This window comes from Lepidochelys olivacea (genome assembly GCF_965140295.1).
Source record: "Lepidochelys olivacea isolate rLepOli2 genome assembly, chromosome: 21".
NCBI classification, from domain to species: Eukaryota; Metazoa; Chordata; order Testudines; family Cheloniidae; genus Lepidochelys; species Lepidochelys olivacea.
Window position 1 is genome coordinate 542,458 of NC_140431.1, and position 21,659 is coordinate 564,116.

Here is a 21,659-nt window from a genome sequence, read left to right on the forward strand (position 1 = left end):
ATTCATGTGTAAAAATAATCCTGCCAGGGTCACATTCAGGTGACAAATAATTTATGCACTCAGCCTTCAAGATTTTAAAAGTTTTAATAACATACTTGCAGTGTCCACTTGAGCCACTGTATCCTTTTTCCTACTTTTTCTGGGGCCTTTTGGACCCACTGGATTATACATCTGTCAAATTTCCCAACATGGTTACATAATTCTTGCAAGGAAGATGTTGCACAAGTTGAACAGATCCCAGGAAATTAACTTTTTAGTCTAATGGCACGACAATATTAGAATCATAGTACCTAAGTAAGAGCAGAATACAACTTTGCATGGATGATTAGATTTTTTGTTTGTTTTTAAATGAAGGATCTGCTACTGTATTTTTTCTGGGGACTCAGTTCAAACTGTGAAACTGATTTAAATCCTACTTCCCCCCGCCCCCATTTGTAGTAATAAAGTTTAAGATAAATTTTATATGTTTTATATTGGATCACTTCAACAGAGCACGACTACTGCATCCAATTTTTGTTTAAAATATAGATTACTATAGATAAATACAATATTTGTTGAAGACGCTGCAGCCATATAAAGTAAGTGAAAATTTTAGTATATTTTTATAAAAGTAATATGTTTCTGAACAGTGTGCATTTCTGCAACTTTAAAGAAAATCAGCCATGTGTGTAATAACAGTAATATAGGTAAGGTGTTCAGTGCAAATCCCAAATTTCACAGAGTAAAGAGGTCAGTTTGGGGTCTTTTGTCCTCCACATTACTAGCACTTCTGAATGGTTATGATTGAGGGTCCTGAGTTCGGTAAGCCTCCCTATGAGGCGTGCAAAATGCTGTGGATCTTCTGGATGATAAATTTTTGAATATTTGTACAAAATACCTAAAAGGGGTTCTTGGAGTTTTTCCACATGTTGTTTGTTTTTTAGGAGTGGGCGATCTGCAAAACAACAATAGTATATTAATATAATTTGGGAACCAAACTTGCTCACTTTATTTTCTATGAGTACTCCCATTAATTTTGGTGAAACTACTCATTTGAATGATGAGAACAGGATTTGACATAAATGAAAGGCATAAAATGAAATACAATGATTAGGAAAATTGAACTCAAGAAATATTACACATTGAGGAAAAATTATACCAAAAAAACAACCACAATTAGTTACACACTTTTCGCTTCTTAGGACAGTGGCTTGAGCATGTTTGATTTAAAAGTGATCAGTTACTTTTTTTTTTTTAAGTTTTTTAAAAAATTGCACATGTAACATAATCAATCTTCATTAATCTGAAAGTTTACCTGAAAAAAATATAGTAGTTGCTACAAGTAGGGCATATTCTGTCTCAGTCACGTTAAGTTCTCCCATGCTTCTGTAGAAGTAAAATAGCGCAGTGATAAACTCCTCGGTGATACCTTCAGAAATGAAATCAAGCTATTGAAAAATCAATCCAGGAGCAAACTTGTGTTACCATTGTCAATTCATTTTCTCAAAAAAAACCTGAGTAATTTTAAAATACTCAAACTATTTAATCTCAAAATTATTCGCAAATTTAGTAAAAGAATGATCATTCTTGAGGTATTGAGAGCTCATCTACCTGTGGTAGTTGTGGAAGTTGGACTCTCTTCACTGTGAGATATTTCCATGGAATAAATAGTACTTTTATCAAGGTCTTGAACATGACAATACACAGCATGATCAGAAAATCTTACATGACCTAGAGCAAGGGAAACAATATTAAAAGTCCACTTTCTGCTTTTAACTTTACCCTATTTAAACATTGGGTTGCAGATGTTTTGCAAATGGGTCCTAGACAAGGGTGCACTATTTGTAAATCCAATACAGGGGATACACAGTACAGTTAAGTTCACATACCTCCCCACCCACCCAATACTCTGTTGTATAAACATTCCAGAAGCTCTGCTACCTCTTTGGGGCTAATGAGAGGCAAGAAAGGATCCATTTTATTGTTATTTGTTGGGGTCTTCTAAAAAAGTGAAGGATAGGTGGACATCATCATCAAAGCTATTATAAAAAACACCCTTCTATGCTTGAATGACCAACCCATTTAGGTGCAGTGTCCAGAGGAGCCAGGCTTGCTGAAAAAAATAAGTCAACAAATACAAAACTGTTGTTTGAATTCACACAACTGTTAGCATTAAAACTTACTTACTTTCACTCACTGATGATTGGCATTCATTAACTCTTTGATTATATATCTGGGCTGAACGCAAAAACATTGCTTCCACTGTTGAACCTTTTAACAATGCAATCTGGTCATCACTCGCTAAACTTTCAAATCCTGTAGGGAAGAATATTCAGTAAGACTCAAAATTAGGGGTTACTGTTTGGCCTCAGGCTACCAATATAAGTTACCAAAAATTGGGAGAATGATCACTTTAGATAAGCTATTACCAGCAGGAGAGCGGGGTGGGGGGAGAAAAAACCTTTTGTAGTGATAAACACCCATTTTTTCATGGTCTGTGTGTATAAAAACATCTTCTGTATTTTCCACAGTATGCATCCGATGAAGTGAGCTGTAGCTCGCTAAAGCTTATGCTCAAATAAATTGGTTAGTCTCTAAGGTGCCACAAGTACTCCTTTTCTTTTTGCAAAAATTATTCGTCTCTGGCTTTAAGAGACAGTAGGACCCGTAGTTGCATCAAAGGCAAGATACTTACACCAAGCAGTAAAGGAGCAATCACAGCTAGCAGTGTCTTGTGGTCTTTCTAGATATTTTACATTTACATAGGAATTGACATCATGGATCAGACCAGTGATCCATCTACTCCACCATTCTGTCTCTGACAGTGGCCAATACTAGAAATTTCAGAGGAAGGTGCAAGAAACCAGTAGAGAATTTTGGAATAACCTGCCCTGCAGCCTGAGAGCTTATGTTCCTATACATTTGTTATCTTGTCTGGTGTAACTGTGGATGGTTTGTTTAGCCACAGACACGTACTCCCCTCTTGGTCTCCTACAAGAACAAGGGGACATTCAGTTAAATTGCAAGGATTTCTTAATCCTGATCAGCACAGGTTTACTTAACGTGGTGGTAAACATTCCTGTTTTTCCACGAGTGCTACCACCAGTGAAGCTGTACCAGTGCTAGATAATTAGTGTGAAAATTCCTGCTGTAGACAAACCCAATATCTTTTGACAATGAGTTCTACAAATTAATTGTACACTGTGTAAAAAAAGTATTTCCTTTTATCGGTTTTAAATGCATCACCTTTCAACTAAATCAAATGTTCCCTTGTTTTTGTATTATACGAGAGGATGAATGGGAGTGCCCGATTTGTCTTCTCACACCATTCATTATTTTATCTCTATAGTGTACCTCTTATTTTTGACACAAAGTAACTTCACTTTTTGCTGTGACAAAGTGAAACAGAGTTCAGACAATAAGATGAACAACAGTTCACTTGAGATAGCATTTCTAATTGTACATTTTTGAGAAAATATGGCTCTATTCTCACATATTGTATATGATCGGATTTTTTGATTTGGAAAAAAGGTTGTGAATTGTTCTGTTATTGAAGCTAAATGTGTGTCATACATGTTGAGTTGGCTTCTTGAAAGAAAGAACAGGGAACTGTTTCTTTGTTTTTCAAATGCTAGTGAACTAATGGCCTTCCTAATTGTCATTTGCAGGGTTGTTGTAGCTTTGTTGGTCCCAGGATATGAGAGACACAACATGGGTGAGGTAATAATTTTTAGTGGACTAACTTCTGTTGGTGGAATGAACAAACTTTTGAGCTTCACAGAGGTCTTCCTCAGTTCTAGGGAAGATAACCAGAGTGTCCCTAATTATTAACATTTGCAAGTAAAATTAATCAGTTGACTAGTTTCTGAACTGTATATCTTTTCTCAGAGTATGCATGCCACATAGATAAATGTCCTTCTTCTAGAGTAAGGCTAAATTATACTGCTTGTGGTGAAGAGTTTGTTAAATTATTTTATAAAGTTACCTGGGAGTCTCTTTGTGAAATCCACTAGTACTTGCACATGAACAACTGCTGTCTCTGAGAGCCTCAGAAAACTCTCTTCAGGGTTTGCAGTTTCCTGCAGCTGAATAAAAGAAAGAAAGATTATAAACATTTGGTATTGCCAAAATACACTAATATTATATTAATTTTTAATATTCTAGCAATTAATATCTTTGTATTGAGGCCTGTGCATTCTGAACACGTACAAACTTCTTTGCTTCCTCTAGGGGAATTGTATATTTTTGATGGGCAGCAACAATGTGATCAATAAGTTGATGTTCCACTGGAGTAAGTTCCATCCTCCCTTGGATCTTTTAAAAAAAAAAAAAAAAAATCAGATAAATGACAATACATGTGTGTTAAAGTAAAAATAATGTGTAACAATGAAAAGATACATTTTAAATAGGTAAAATCTCCCACTTTTCCAGATCTAGTTGTGGATGAAACATGCTTGCTGTTTACTCCCTCATCTTCCACCTTGATGCTACAAAGGAAACTGCTCTTCTGCTTGAAATTCTTTCGGAGTCGTTTTGATTTACACTGGACTTCAGTCAGCAAACCTGTAAGATATATAATTCTAGATCAAAGTACTTGTTAAAGTTCAAATACCTGTACTGTTCAAAACAAGCCCTTGTGTTATTATGCAGACTTTATAAAAGTCTGGCACCTCGGTAGCTTATCACCTATATGGAAAGCAGCTTCCTACCTATGAATGTTCTCAGCTAACAGGTAGTTCCAGGTTCTGCCTATGATGGTGGCAACATAATGAGTTTTGTCAGTCAATTCCTATCAATAGCCTAGATGTGGGCAGGGGTCAAACAGTCTGATGTCACATTCGCTTAACCTAGACTCTGTGCCATATGAACATAAGGGTTTCTCATGAAGAATGAGCATGGGCAAAATTTCTTTTTTCTCTTTTTTGTAACATGAAAGAATATTAAACACGCTTTTGGAGATCAGTCACAGTTCACCACCTTTAGCTATCTCTTGTTGGCAATTTCATAGACCCTTCTGTGATTCAGTTAAGGTGCCTGACACAGCAATTCTAGATCATAAGTAAGTCTGCATCACTTTAGAGAGGATATTTCCCAAATACTGATGGCCAGTATGGGTGGAAAGAGGAATACCACATATTCTCTGAACCTAGGAGAGGACCCTCCAAAGTTAAAACTTCCTAAAGCAAAATAAAGAAACTGGCTTTGAAAAATAGTATGCCAGAGAATTTGTTGCAGTTGTAAGGAGCAGTGGAGCACTTACATTCTGCCAACATTCCCACAGCCTTACACTTCTTCAGGCGACACTCCTGACACTTCCTCCGCATGTACATGTCCATTTCACAGTGGCCACCATTCTTGCATCTGTATATTGCATTTTTGGTAATACTACGTCGAAAGAATCCTAGAAACAAGATATTTTGGATGATGGGAAGGAATCTAAGAAATCTTTGTAATTCCACTCTCAATTATTTAAAGAGTTACTGTATGATGTTTCTACAATGAAAGGATCAGATGGTTAGATATTAGACTGATGACATTTTAATTCTCATTGATTACGTTCATTGCTGTTTTATGCCTAATATTAACCAGTGCTTGACCAAGGTAACTCCCTTTCTAGTGACAGGCACCTTACCAATAAAAAGAGGATCTATTAAGAGAGGCAGGAAATCAGCATACCTCCCCAACCCCCCATTTTTAAGTAATGGCTCAAACCATATTCCAAGTAGGAGGTCTATAACTAACACTTGACACTGTAGTTCCAAGAAAACTGAAATGAGCAAAATAATATAGGCCTGTTAGAGGCTGAGAACACAGCAAAGGCGACATTTTTAGCGACTTGGAAAAGGGGTGAACACTGAGGTGGCAAAGTTTGCAGATGATACAAAATTACTCAAGATTGTTAGAATCATAGAATATCAGGATTGGAAGGGACCTCAGGTAGTCATCTAGTCCAACCTCCTGCTCGAAGCAGGACCAATCCCCAACTAAATCATCCCAGCCAGGGCTTTGTCAAGCCTGACCTTAAAAACCTCTAAGGAAGGAGATTCCGCCACCTCCCTAGGTAACCCATTCCAGTGCTTTACCACCAAAGCAGACTTCAAAGAGTTAAAAAAGGGATCTCACAAAACTGGATGATTGAGGAACAAAATGGCAGATGAAGTTCAGTGTTAAAAAGTGTAGAGTAATGCACATTGGAAATCATAATCCCAACTACACATACAAAATAGGGTCTAAATTAGCTGTTATCACTCAAGAAAGACATCTTGGAATCATTGTGGATAATTCTCTGAAAACATCCACTCTGTGTGCAGCAGCAGTCAAATAAGCTAATAGAATGGTAGTCGGAACCACTAGGAAAGGTATAGATAATAAGACAGAAAATATCATAATGGCACTGTATAAATCCATGGTACACGACATCTTGAATGCTATGTGCAGTTCTGATTGCCTGTGATGGGGTGTACTCCCCACTCCAGCCTTGAAAGAGTTGAATTAGGCCAGGTAGGCCCAATCAGTTAAGATGCAACTGTGTGGAGGCTGCCAATGAGAAGGAAGCTGTGAGGGAACCGGCAGGAGTCCAGCAACAGTGTGGGAGGCAGCAGGGAGGAAGCCTGCAGTCTCTCTCCCTGAAGAAAGGAGAAGGAAGGGGAGATAAACCTTTTCTCAGGGGTTTCTATCTAGTAGGTTTAACAGAGAGGAGAAGGCTGATGAAAGAGAAACTGAAAGAAGCATGGTAGGAAGTAGTCCAGGGAAGTCCAGACCTTAACTGCTCACTATAGGGCACTGAACTGGAACCCAGATTAGAAGGCAAGCCTGGGTTCCCCTACCATTTACTGCAGAGTGGTATTGCTAGGGGGCAGTGAATGGAAAACTGTCTGAGTCACTGCAGCAATGATATAGTCAGGGAAGCGGGCATAAGGACTGCCTGACACTGCTTGTGAAGGGGGACATTGACAGACTCCCAGAAGGGGAAATCACAGTGTATCCTAGTCACAAAGCAGCCATACTGTGACTCAGTGAACAGGAGAAGAGCCACAACAGTGAAAAAGAAGAAAGGGGGTGATTCCCAAAATTGCCAGTAGGGGATGCCACCCAGTGATGAGTAGACCACCCTGTGACACTTCCCCCTCTCAAAAAAGATACATTAGAATCGGAGAAAGTACAGAGAAGGGCAACAGCAGTGATTAGGGGTATGGAACAACTGCCATCTGAGAAGAGATTAAAATGACTGGGGACTGTTTAGTTTAGAAAAGAGGTGACTAAGGTGAGATATGATAGGGGTCTATAAAATCATGAATGGTGTGGAGAAAAATGAATAAGGACGTGTTTTTTATCCCTTCACATAACACATGAACAAGAGGTCACCCAATGAAATTAATAGGTAGCAAGTTTAAAACAAAAATAAGGAAGTATTTCTTAACACAATTCACAGTCAACCTATAGAGCTTGTTGCCAGGGAATTTTGCGAAAGCCAAAAGCATAACTGGGTTAAGAAAAGAATTAGCTACGTTCATGGAGGATAGGTCCATCACTGGCTATTAGCCAAGATGGTCAGGGATGCAGCCCCATGCTCTGGGTGTCCCAAAATCTCTGACTGCCAGAAGCTGCAACTGGATGATGGGGGAGGGATCCCTCGATAGATGCCTTGTTCTGTCCATTCCCTCTGAAGCATCTGGCACTGGCCACTGTCGAAGGACAGTATACCAGGCTAGACAGATCATTGGTCTGACCCAATATCACCATTCTTATGTTCTTATGAGTGCCACACACCACTTTGTAGGGATCGCTTTGGCCATTGTCAGAGCTGTATTATCTGGTTCCTGAGAAATGAGTTGGTTTCCATGAAAAACAAACTTTGATAAATGCAAAATCGCAGTGATCCTCAGGGATCCAAGCCCAGCAGAGAGAGAAAAAACACAGTAATACATAGGCATTATGAGCCAAAGTCACCACCCGCATAAGCAGACACAACTTTACTGAAGTCAGCTAGGCCCGAGAGTGATGTGTAGCACTGTGTGAAATCAGTTTTCACCTCACATAATGTTTACTATGAAAATAGATATTAATTAAATTCCACAAAAATGTGAAACTGGGACCAGTATTATAATGTATTATCTGTTTCTGATAGCTTCCACAATGTGCTAAGCACTTTTCAAATGCAAAAGAGTGCACGGTCCTTGCCCTGAACAACTTAGAAGCTAAAAGATAAGCAGGCAGATAAAAGATAGAGGAAGAGGAGTAATATGGATGAAATGGTCAAGGGGGTAGTTATCCATTGCAACATATTGCTTGAATAATATTAGCTTTGTGTGTGTGTTGTATGATAGAGTTCCAGAATTTTCCCAACCTATAGTTCTCACAGCAGCAATAGATCTCAAGGAGAGATTTTAATGTAGTGAGGGTAGTGGTCGAAGACTTCTGTATGCAGTGGGAGCAGCAGGGAGGGAGAAGGGTGGAGATTTTTTTTTTGACATACCTGACAAATGAGTGGATGAGTCTGGCATCATTGGTGGAACAGAGGAGATGGGGCAACATGTAAAGAGACAAGGGTAGATAAGTACAGAGGAGTTGAGTTATGTAGATACTTGAAAGCAAGGACAAGAAGAGGAGTCTGATGAGCAGAGAAGGAGCAGTCAGTAGTGGGATTCAAAGGGGAAGATCCCATAAGTTATTCCACTCTTCAACTAGACTTCAGCTGTCCTCCAAAATGTCAATTGAAAATTAACATAAATATGTTAATTTAAAATTGCACATGTGGAATTTCAGCATGCTGCACTGATTAATATGGGGCAGTTTTCTTTCAAGTCACAAAATAAAAGTATTTCTCCCTTACCTTTACAGCCTTCACAAGTGAGCGCATTGTAGTGGTATCCCGAGGCTTTGTCCCCACATACAACACAGAGCTCTTCCTGACCCTTCATTCGCAAGGAGGAATGACTTAGTCTTGGCCTTTTTAGTCCATGATATCCATCATTATCATTATTATGGGCAACCATGCAGGAAGGCTGGTTTAATTCACAATTACTGATTATGTACTGCCCATCACTGTACTGAGAATCCAGGCTGTATGTGTTGTATTGTGACTGGGAAGGTTGTGACTGTAACACTGGAGGAAACTGAACAGTTGAATACTGGCAGTAAGGAGTAGCCTGAAAGTCTGAGTCTTGTAGCTGATAATTGATGTGCTCTGGCAAAACATCTAGATAACGAAAAAAATGAGAATGAAACAAAAAGGTTGTGGAAGAATTTGTGACTTCATTTACCTGAAAATATTAAATTATTTTTATAATGTGTCAATATTAAGATAAATTTTCAGAAGGGTAGCTTCACTTTTGCACCTAAAAATTGGTGCCTGCAATTTTTCTTAGTAAATTCTTTTCATGTGTTTGGTCAGTGTCATATTGTGGGCTACTGGAATCCTGTAGATTAGTAATTTAATTTTCCATAGATAGTTAAATTGCAGGCAATTCAGGTAGTGAGAGTTTGGTGTACTCAGACTTATGCCTGCAGTTCATTAATGATGACTAAGGTTGAGCTCCAGAAAAGAGACCGGGTGTCAGTCCAGCAGAAAATTTACCCCTAAATAAACAAACATTTTAAGTAGGGAAACATTTTTGTTTTGTATTAAAAACACATTCCAGGTACACTATATGAAAATGAAAAAAGGATTAACAAGCAGAGAAGGACATTTCAGAAATTCCAAAGGGTGACATATTTTACCATCACATACACATCTCAAAGCTGATATTCAATAGACCACAAATGCCAGAACATGTTTTATTTAATATTTCTCTGTGTAACCCAGATTTCATATAGTCATACTTGCATTTTCAGTAATATGTTCGTACAGTGTTGTGATAGGAGTTGTTTTTAGTTATTTATCATGCTTGCAGTTGATCTAAATATGAAACAAAATGTACAAGAATCACAGAAATGTAAGGCTGGAAGGAACCTTGAGAAGCTATGAAGTCCAGCCCTCTGTGCTGTGGCAGGTCAAAGTAAACCTGGACCATCCCTGACACGTGTTTGTCCAACATGTTTTTAAAACCTCCAATGATGGGGATTCTACAGCCTCCCTTGGAAGCTCATTCCAGTGTTTAACTACCTGTATAATTAGAAAGCCCTTAACATATATGAAGGCTTATCAGGTGCCCACTCTGTCTTCTTTTCTCCAGACTAAACATTCCCAGTTTTTTAACCCTTCCCAGCATGGTCCCCTGCAAATTTTATAAGCATACCCTCCACTCCAATATCCAAGTCATTAACAAAAATATTGAATAGTACTGAAGCTATTACTGCCCCTGCAGGACCCCACTAGATACGCCCCCCCCAAGTCTGACAGCGAACCATTGATAACTACTCCTGGTGTACATTTCTGCACCCATCTTATAATAATTTCATGTAGACCACATTTCCCTAATTTGTTCATGATGGTCACATGGGACCATGTCAAAAGTCTTACTAAAATCAAGATATATCACATCTATTGCTTCCCCCTTATCCACTGGGTTAGGAACCCCATCAAAGAAGGTTTGGCATGATTTGTTCTCGACAACTCCATGCTGACTATTCCTTATCCTATTATCTTCCAGATGCTTACAAATTGATTGTTTAATAATTTGTTCCAATATTTTCCAGGTATGAAAGTTAGGCTGATTAGTTTATAATTCCTCACGTCCTCCTTGTTCCCCATTTTAAAGAGAGATACTATATTTGCCTTTCTCCAGTCTTCTGGGACTTCACCTGCCCTCCAGGAGTTCTCAAAGATAATTGTTAATGGTTCTCAAAAAGAAAAGGAGTACTTGTGGCACCTTAGAGACTAACAAATCTATTTGAGCATAAGCTTTCGTGAGCTACAGCTCACTTCATCGGATGTATTCAGTGGAAAATACAGTGGGGAGATTTATATACATAGAGAACATGAAACAATGGGTGTTACCATACACACTGTAAGGAGAGTGATCACTTAAGGTGAGCTATTACCAGCAGGGAAGCGGGGGGGAGGGGGGGGACGACACAGAATGGACCTTTTGTAGTGATAATCAAGGTGGGCCATTTCCAGCAGTTAACAAGAACGTCTGAGGAACAGTTGGCGGGGGGGGGGGGATTAACAAGGGGAAATAGTTTTATTTTGTGTAATGACCCATCCACTCCCCGTCTCTATTCAAGCCTAAGTTAATTGTATCCAGTTTGCAAATTAATTCCAATTCAGCAGTCTCTCATTGGAGTCTGTTTTTGAAGTTTTTTTTGTTGAAGAATTGCCACTTTTAGGTCTGTAATCGAGTGACCAAAGAGATTGAAGTGTTCTCCCACTGTTTTTTGAATGTTCTAATTCTTGACGTCTGATTTGTGTCCATTTATTCTTTTATGTAGAGACTGTCCAGTTTGCCCAATGTACATGGCAGAGGGGCATTGCTGGCACATGATGGCATATATCACATTGGTAGATGTGCAGGTGAACGAGCCTCTGATAGTGTGGCTGATGTGATTAGGCCCTATGATGCCATGTACATTGGTCAAACTGGACAGTCTCTACGTAAAAGAATAAGTGGACACAAATCAGACATCAAGAATTATAACATTCAAAAACCAGTCGGAGAACACTTCAATCTCTTTGGTCACTCGATTACAGACCTAAAAGTTGCAATTCTTCAACAAAAAAACTTCAAAAACAGACTCCAACGAGAGACTGCTGAATTAGAATTAATTTGCAAACTGGATACAATTAACTTAGGCTTGAATGGAGACTGGGAGTGGATGGGTCATTACACAAAGTAAAACTATTTCCCCTTGTTTATTCCCCACCCCCACCCCCCACTGTTCCTCAGACCTTCTTGTCAACTGCTGGAAATGGCCCACCTTGATTATCACTACAAAAGGTTCCCCCCCCCCCCCGCTCTCCTGCTGGTAAGAGCTCACCTTAAGTGATCACTCTCCTTACAGTGTGTATGGCAACACCATTTTTTCATGTTCTCTATGTATATAAATCTCCCCACTGTATTTTCCACTGAATGCATCCGATGAAGTGAGCTGTAGCTCACGAAAGCTTATGCTCAAATAAATTGGTTAGTCTCTAAGGTGCCAGAAGTACTCCTTTTCTTTTTGTGAATACAGACTAACAGGGCTGCTACTCTGAAACCTGTTAATGGTTCTGAGATTGCTTCAGCTGGTTCCTTAACTACCCTAGGATGAATTCCATCAGGCCCTGCTGACTTGAATGCATCTAGTTTATCTAAATATTCTTTAACCTGTTCTTTCCTTTTGTTAAGAATGTGTGCATATTTCAGTACATTATGTATCATGTTTCAGTCTACTTTTCAGGCCTGATCCAAAGAGCACTGAAGTATCTTGAAAGACTTTTTGCCTTCAGTAGGCTTTTGATCAGGACTTTAGTGTTCAGTCATCCTTAGCCAGATACTAACTTCAATTATATAGTCACACTGGAGCGGGAGCAATAGTCATAGGGCCTTTACAGTATGTCTGGAATAGTTTAATGACACCTAGACTTTTAACCTTTGTGTACCAGAGGATGACAAAAACTGCTCCATGCAACCCTGGGATAAAACTGATGGCCAGCATATCACACTGAATGCACAGATTTTTGTATCTGAATTATTTTAATGAATTTTGAATCTCTCTCACTGGATATTTCAGATTCCAAGGCCAGGAGGGACCACTGTGGTCATCTAGTCTGACCTGTACAACAAAGGCCCTGGAGCTTCCCCAAAATAATTCCTAAATTCCATATCTTTTAGAAAAACATTGAATCTTGTTTTTAAAATGTACAGTGATGGAAAATCCACAGTGACCCTTGGTAAATTGTTCCAGTGGTTAATTACCCTCACTATTAAAAATTATACCTTATTTCCAGTCTGAATTTGTCTAAGTTCAACTTCCAGCCATTGGAACATGTTATACCTGTCTCTGCTAGGTTGACTCGTCCATTATCAAATATTTGTTCCCAAGGTAAGTACTTATAGACTGTAATCAAGACATCCCTTAACCTTCTCTTTGTTAAGATCAGCAGATTAAGCTCCTTGAGTCTATCACTATAAGGCATGTTTTCTAATCCTTTAATCATTCTCATGGCTCTTCTCTGAACCCCCTCCAGTTTATCAACATCCTCCTTGAATTGTGGGCACCAGAACTGGACACGCTATTCCAGTAGGCGGTCACACCAGTGCCAAACACAAAAGTAAAATAAGCTCTCTATTCCTATTTGAGATTCCCCTCTTTATGCACTCAAAGATCACATTAGCTCTTTTGGCCAGAGCATCACTTTGGGTGCTCATATTCAGCGATTATCCACTACGACCCCCAAATCTTTTTCAGTCACTGATTCCCTGGATAGAGTCTCACATGACATCCGGTAAGTATGGCCTACATTCTTTGCTCCTAGATGTTACATTTAGCAGTATTACACCACATTGTTTTCTTGCACCCAGTTTACCAAGCAACCTAGATTGTGACATGTCCTCTTAGTTATTTACCACTCCCACCAATTTTTGTATCATCTCATACTGTATCAGTGATGACTTTACCTTTTCTTTGAAGTCATTAATAAAAACGTTAAATAGCATAGGGCCAAGAACTGATCCCTGTGGGAGCTTACTAGAAACATACTTGCTTGATGATCATTCCCCATTTGAATGTATAAGTGCCAAGATCTTCAAGGTAGGCACCTTTTGTAATAATAAACCAAAAGAAAAGAGTAACTGATGCAGACAATCTTTCCGAGTTTTCATAATACTTTCATTTTGCTTTACTCACCATAATATTGAATGGGTTCAGCAAGACAGTACCCATCAGATACAGTTACAAAGGTATTTGCCATACTCTGCTCCAGCTCCAACTGTTTCATTCACTTTGGTGTATGATGGGCTTTTAAGAAGAAAATCTGAGGAAGTAGAACATTGCCTGTTACTTCAAAAGGCAAGACTCAGCCTTTCATTAGAAAGAAGACAAACATTACTTCAGAAAGAATTGTGGGAGGCAGGTTAAACAGCCCTGAACAAAAAGAAACCTCTCCAGAAAATGAGGCCATTTGCGAATTATGAGAGAAATTCAGATAGGTAGAAAGTCACTGTGAGTCTACATTTCAGACTGTGTTGGTGCTAATGAACAGGGTTGAGGATTCATTTATAAGTCTTCTCATGTTGTTGATTTTACTCTAAACTATGTTTCCATCCCAAATAATTAGACGAGGATTAATATTCCCCAACACTAATCTCATAGTTAGCTGTGGAATTGCTCTGAAGCCACTACTGCAGCCTAAAGTCTGGCGCGAAATGATTGTCTGACGTTGCTTTCACGGAGGGAGGGAGGGCCTGGCTACATATACCCAGAACCACCCGCGACAATGTTTTTGCCCCATTAGGCATTGGGATCTCAACCCAGAATTCCAATGGGTGGCAGAGACTGCGGGAACTGTGGGATAGCTACCCACAGTGCAATGCTCCGGAAGTCGATGCTAGCCTCGGTACTGTGGAAGCACTCCGCCGAGTTAATGCACTTAGAGCATTTTGTGTAGGGACACGCACTATCGACTATAAAAACGATTTCTAAAAAAACAACTTCTATAAATTCGACCTAATTTCATAGTGTAGACCTATCCTTAGTGTCCTTCTCTTCCCTCCACAGTGGTGAAGGATTAGGGGAACTGCATTGATTAAAGGTACCAGTCGATTTGACTTCTCCAGAAGAGATCAGGCTCCAAAGGGGGCCTCACCACTAAAATATTAATGGTCTCTCCTTTAGCAAAGAGGAGGGATGACAAAGATGAAGGAGGCAAATAAGCATATGGGAAAAATAAAAAGTGCATGATAGGAGTGAGTTCAGAGGGTCAAAGAGATGAAAAGTACCAGTCTGATAGCCTTGGACTCAGAAGTTCTGTACATATCCCCAGAGCAAGTACAGGATGGGCAGTGACAGAGCAAATTTCTGGCCAGCACTATCCCCAACCAATATGCTTCAACTCAGCTCTGGAGGAACCATCTGTAGAGATGAGAAGGGACATTAACTCTCCATGGCTCACTCGATTCTTGGCCCCTCTGTTGAGCTTTGTGACCAGTAGAGGGGTGAGGCAGACAAGGGTGTCAAATTAGTACTAATTGTGATGTTGATTTTGCCATTTTATACAACACAGAATATCACAAATGAAAGCTCATTCTGTTAACTGTGAAGTTGCTGTAATGCCTATGAAAATGTTGTATGCTAGAGAACCTTCAGATTAACACCTACTGAACTGGGCTGAAAATACTGTAATTATACCGCATTTCTGACTATTGAAATCATCACAGTAAAGCTATTTTAGGTAATATTTAGAAGTTTTTAAAGTTGATTAATAATCATAATTTTCTCTCTAAGTACTGAACAGTTGGACTTATGGAAAAGAGGCGACTAAGGGGGGATATGATAGAGGTCTATAAAATCATGAGTGGTATAGAGAAAGTAAATGAGGAAGTGTTATTTACTCCTTCTCATAATACAAGAACAAGAGGCCACTAAATGAAATTAATAGGTAGCAGGTTTAAAACAAACACAAGAAAGTTTTTTCACATAATGCACTGTTAACCTCTGGAACTCCTTGCCAGAGGGTGTTGTGAAGGCCAATACTATAACGGGGTTCAAAAGGGAGTTAGGTAGAGTCATGGAAGATAGGTCCATCAATAGGTATTAGCCAAGATAGGCTGGAATGGTGTCCCTAGCCTCTCTTTGCCAGAAGCTGGGATTGGGTGACAGGGCATGGATCACTTGATGATAACCTGTCTGTTTATTCTCTTTGGGGCACCTGCCATTGGCCACTGGCAGAGGACAGGATACGGGGCTTGATGGACCTTTTGGTCTGACCCAGGATAGCCGTTCTTATGATAAGTAAGGCACCTTACTTCACAGGAGGAGGGATAAAAGGAATGCCTGGTTAAAAAAAAAAAATTAAAATTGTCTAAAACATTTCTAAAATAGACTATGTAAAATATGTAGTGTGTACAAAACATATGCTGTAATTGAAATCTTGTATGAAATGCTGAAATGTGCTACAGAAAAAGAATATAGTATATACTCACACTGTGGATACATCTGTATTTGAGCTGGGAGATGTGATTCCCAGCTCGCATAGAGGTACTCAAACTAGCTTTACCTCAGTCACATCCCCAAGCTGAAATGTAGATGAACCCTAAGGGAGATGCACCCAATATTTTACATTTCCACTAGAACTTTTATCCCAAAGAAATTCACAGTTGATACACAAAATGCAGCCACCAAGCACATAGTATGCTCCACAGTGGTTTGGGGAGGATACTAGGTTAAACTCTTACGGTATGTCTACATTGCAGCTTAGAGCACTCCTCCCAGCCTAGGGAGACAGACACTAACTTTGCTGTAACTAGCACATTAAAACCATCAGTGTAGACATTGCAGCCTGGGCAGCAGCATGGCCTAGCCACCTAAGCTTGGATCCACGGGATTGGGCAGACTTGTACTCGGGTGGGTAGCCTATGCTGCAACATCCATGCTGCTATTTTTAATGCTCTAGCTTGAGTGAAGCTAGCATGTGCCTACCCAAACTTGTAGGCACGCTTTCTTCTGCGGTGTAGACATATCCATACTCAAAGAAAATGATGGCGTCATGGGATCTGTAATGACTCCTGCAGAGCAGATAAGAGCTTAGATCTTAAGGGCTCACCTGAAAGATGGTCACAGCAGGCTACATGGAATAGTTTACTGTACCTGAGAAGATGATTTTATGACATCAGGGAAACTGAACTGAAGCCAATTCTTAAGGTATATACACCTCCCCTCCCAAAATACATATTAATACCCTCCCCCAACATAGACATATCCATGGAATAGAAAACTTTCCCCTCATGTCACCAGCACAAGGAGAAAAGGTGCAGTGAGGCTGGAATGCTGCCATTTTGTTATCTCTGCTAGTAAATATTTGTTTGAAAGAGAAGTGACTCAGTGAATCATGGTGGGGCCCCTTATCAATCAGATCAATTTGGCATGGACAAAGTCTAAATTTTTTCCTTTGGTAAATATGCTTTTTTTTAAACTGATGGAAGTATGTGTTTCCAACATCCTTTTGATGGTGGTTCTATGTGAAAGTATTCCAAAGTAAAATAAAGTTACACTGATTGAGTCTATAAAAAAAGTAAATTGAGTTTACAAAACCCACATTCACATCTGTAATGTGTCTAAATTGATCCTGATGTAATGAACCAGTCTTTATTCAGGCGAAGCTTCCACTGATTTAAATGAGTGTTGTTTGAGAAATGATTTCAGGATTGGGCTCTTTGTGATGGTCTTTCAAGGTCATGGAGAAACAAAAGTTAAATTATGCTCTATATTTCGTTCAAAAAATAACATAATATTAAGGTTGCATAGCAAAGCTCTCCAAAATTAGGAAATGCCAAAGTTATGATTGAACATTCAACTTTATTTCTATCATCTTGTGTTTCATTGTGTGCATTTCAGTATGGGGCTAGTTCCACAAGAGGAGATAGGTGCCAACATTTAGGCACCATGGAGATCCTCAAAATTCTTGCTCTGCTGCTACCATCTAACCCTGGAGGCACCTTAAGTGCCTACATATCTATATTCCCACTGTTAAATTCCCTAGTCACTGAATTTTCTGCCAGTGAGCATACCTACAGTTGCTTCAGTCTAAGCATACCATGCCTATCTCACACTTAAGCCCCAGTGGGATACTCAAATTAGGCATTTCCTGTCTATCTATCCTGCGGGATGCAACGCAATATGCGTAATCACAGCATGCCTAACCCCACATAAAACAGCCAGACTGGGGGAGGAGATGGTAGCCTCCCTTATAATCTTTAACCAAGTGATTAAGGAACTCACCCAGGCTGTGGGAGACCCAGACTCATTTCCCTCCTCTGCCTGATGTGGAGAAGGGATTTAAACTTGGGGTGTTCCTCCAGTTAGCTGAGTGCCCCAATCACTGGACTATAGAGTCAGTCTGACATGCTGTCTGACCCAGTACATATTTAATTATGTATACAAAGTGGTATAACTTTAACAGGGGAAACCAAGAGAGGGACACTCAGCTAGTGGTTCAGGCACTCTCCTGAAAAGACCCAAGTTCATATTAATTCTCCATAGCAGGTAGATGGGGGAATTGAACCTGGATTTCTCACCAGCTCGTTGTGGGTCCTAACTACTGGGCTAAAGATTATAAGAGGACTACTGCTGCTACCGACTCCTGCCCCCAACATTTCATGTAAAAACCAACAACTTAGGTGCCTAACTCCAGAAGAAGATTCACAGCAGAGAATCCCAGCAGAGATAGGCGCCTAGCTCCTTGCAAGGTAGCTGTCTCTAATCTCTTAGACTTTACGAGGTCTTCAGGGACTGAACCAAGAACTCTTTGGAAGTATTTCCTCAGCCCACATGTTTACATGCAGTATTCCTTTCACATACTCTCAGTTAGGCATCCATATATACAGAACACAGCCTTCCTTCGTTGCCTATGCTGAACTTAGCAAAAAAAAATGCAATTTTCAAAGTATCATAAATTGATCAAATCATAACCAGATTTCACCAGAACACTCAAAACCTCTTCTCCCCAATGACAGCTGTTTCTCTGACAAATTTTAATGTTTTATCCCAAACAGAAGAGTTAGAACCTTTTTTTTTATAATGGAAAAAGATCACACACACACTTCTCTTATTTGACCATTACTTACACTTTAAAAAGAAAAGACAAAAAAAAAAATCTTTGAACAGAGATGAAGATGGGGAATCTTAACCTAAAAAGTAAGTTTCTGAAAGTTGCAACTGAAAACAGGGTGATAGACTGGGAACTGTGATGCACCCCTTAATTAGAGCAATTACTATCATATCAGTTATCTAGGATCTCAATTAGTGCCACACTTAGGTCCCAACACTTTAGCCCTTAGTTAGGCTGCCTTAAGATGAGTTTTTCCTGGATAAGGATACACGTTACGCCCTGCTCATTTTTTACTGTTTCTGATCTTATTCCTGCTAAGCCTTTTGTATGGAAAGTCTTTTTTCCTAGTTTTTAGGAAGCATATAAAAGAAATAAAATGTCCTTTTCACAATGACTTAGGGTAAATTTTTCAGAAGTGCCTAATTGATTGACAAACATTAAAGTCAATGGCACTTAGGAGCCTAAGTAACGTAGGCACGTCTGAAAAATCATACTGTTTTGCTTTTCTAACCTTATTTTTGATAGTATTAAATCTCCAGCAGGTGACAAAATGTAAACTGGAACGTCTACTGAAACAGTAGGTTAGCCATCCACTGTAAATCTTGCATGTCGTACAAAGGTTCAAGAATATTCAGCTATTAATCCAAATCAAAGGATTCATCACTCATCTTCAGTTTATCAAAAGTTAAGGGAAAGTGATGTTTTAATGTATAAAAAGTAAAGTATGAACTCATGACACAAAACCATCTGAGTCACTTACCAGAAGTCACGTATACAAACTAAAGACATACTGTGCATCTGTTTTCATGTTATTAATGGCAGAAGATGCTATGTTGTTTTTCATAATTTTATTACCATGTGGAACATATTTCTTTAAGGAGACCCTCCAGGGAGCTCTTCAAAATGTCTGAATTGACAGTACATTAACATCTATCGTAAATATTTTGACAGTTGTGTCAAAACGGAAATTTCTTGTTCCAAAGGAATTTCAGGAACTTGGGCTGAAGGTCTTTTAGATTTATTTAGTGCACCCCATATCCTGGGAAAGAAAGCATGAATGAACAACCACATGAATTAGGCAGTGGATTTCAATCTCAGTTTTAATCCCAGCTTTGTTTGGTCTCCAGAGAGGGAGTTGTACTTTCTGCAGTTATGAAAATTAAACCAAGAATTGACAGGAAGTTACCAGCCACTCTCACTGGCTACTATATTCTGATATCCCAGGTAGTATATTTGGCTGCATTCAAAAGGCAATCCTCTAACCACCTCTGTGATTAAACTAAGAGTGGATTCATTTGCAAAGAAAGCTAATAGAATCAGATAACATAGTGCTGCATAAATCATGCCTTTTAATAATATGAGCTCTTGTGGGGATTTTTGTTTTTTTAATATGTGAAGAATCCCAAATTAAACTGCTCTCTGAGGAAAGCTTCACCCCCCCCCACCCCATAAATAGTATTTGCTCTGTTTATCGGTCTGTACGGTGCATTTTTGGGGACTTTCTGTAACTGGGATTGCTTTATCCATTGATGGATAGTTTTGTATGTGACAATTTTGTAATCTCTGCTAATTATCTTTTAAATAATGGCTATGTGTCTAATTATTTAAAAGGAATAATTTAAATAAATTGGAAAAATAAAGGGAGGCAGGTCCTTTATCACCGTACAGCTTTGATGTCTGCGTGTCTGGTTTGTGGAGAATGGGTAACATTGAAATGGATCCACCACTAAAAAAAAAAAAAGTTAGTTTAAAAGGACATCAAGAATTACATTTAATTTATTTTTACACAGTTCACAGACACATTTGTGCCTCAGACACCAGATTTACCACCAAATCTAATCCTGAATGTTGCACAGAATCCTTGGGGCTCAGAAGCTGCCATTGCATAATTACATGACTAAAATACTACTATTTATATTGCACTGAATTTTGCACTTCCTTGGGAGGGGAAAATGCATCTCGTGAATGGCCAGTATATTGTAGGTCACCAAAGCAGTTTACATATGTATAATACTCCTGAAACAAAACGATTGGCAGTAAAGAACACCTTATTTTAAAGGTATACATTTTTCTATTGTTCCTTGATCAGCATTTCAAAAATCAGATGACGAAAGTGTTCTAAACTGCAAATATCTTAATAGCGCACAGTTAATTTGTGTGTAGACTGATATTGTAAAATCCCCAAGCTTTTAGAGAACTAAATAAAATACTTACGTACAGTAGTTCTGGAGAGAATGCCCTCTCTTCCTAGAGTGGGTCTGTGAGGATGCAGCAGTTACTTCAACTTTCTGATTTCCAGCTGGAGCAAACTGGGCCTTTTCCCTATTTATCAGTTTCTTTGCATACACTTCGGCTCCAGACACTCTGCAGACCAACGCTTCAGCCTATCTGAGACACAAACTTCCCACACAGCCCTTCCTAGGGTCAAAGCAAGGGCAGCTGCAAGTCCACATAAATCAAATAATAACTGTATCATCAGGGACAGAGGCCATTGGGACTCTCACGTCATACTTTCCCAGAGTTCTGTCTAGGCAGCTTACTAAATATTTTGCTTTCTTGATAGAATTTGACATTCTCCTAATTTGATTGCTTAACACTGGCATCTCTGCACATTAATAGATAACATACATTGCAATAGTATTATTTTAACATGTATATGTGCCATAATAAATTGAATTTGGAAACTTTGTGAAGCCACTATCTCTAAACTATGTAAACATTGAACTTTTTCTACATGTTTTAATTTTAACATACGTGCTGCTGTATTGTACAGGAAGATTAATCCATGTCTCCATTACACATTGACTATAGTTTTGCCATTTGTAACAGTTGCCTAAGTGCTGACAAACAGCTGTGTATTTTATAATTTGAACATATCTAGAATTCTACAGCTCAGGATTACTCAGGATCCCAACTGCACATAATTCTGATGTGCACACCTCCAGAATGGACTCTAGAGAAGTTTAGGAAATCTCTGTATGTAGGTCTTTTG

General features: G+C 39.1%; 1 protein-coding gene across 2 annotated transcripts; it reads right to left on the reverse strand.

Annotated features, from left to right (window-relative positions):
* Positions 1-65: 65 nt before the first annotated feature.
* On the reverse strand, positions 66-21,164 carry LOC311510990 (bile acid receptor-like). 2 transcript variants are annotated; one of them, XM_084611176.1, is made up of 11 exons: positions 20,886-21,164; positions 13,750-13,876; positions 8,813-9,178; positions 5,240-5,380; positions 4,403-4,542; positions 4,189-4,293; positions 3,965-4,064; positions 2,167-2,295; positions 1,591-1,710; positions 1,295-1,408; positions 66-934 (listed from the first exon to the last, which is right to left on the reverse strand). In XM_084611176.1, the coding sequence occupies exons 2-11, from the start codon at positions 13,838-13,840 to the stop codon at positions 696-698; spliced, it is 1,545 nt and encodes a 514-aa protein (XP_084467302.1). In that variant the 5' UTR covers positions 13,841-13,876; positions 20,886-21,164; the 3' UTR covers positions 66-695. The 2 variants fall into 2 exon arrangements, with proteins under 2 accessions (XP_084467302.1, XP_084467303.1); XM_084611177.1 differs by lacking the exon at positions 13,750-13,876.
* Positions 21,165-21,659: the final 495 nt, after the last annotated feature.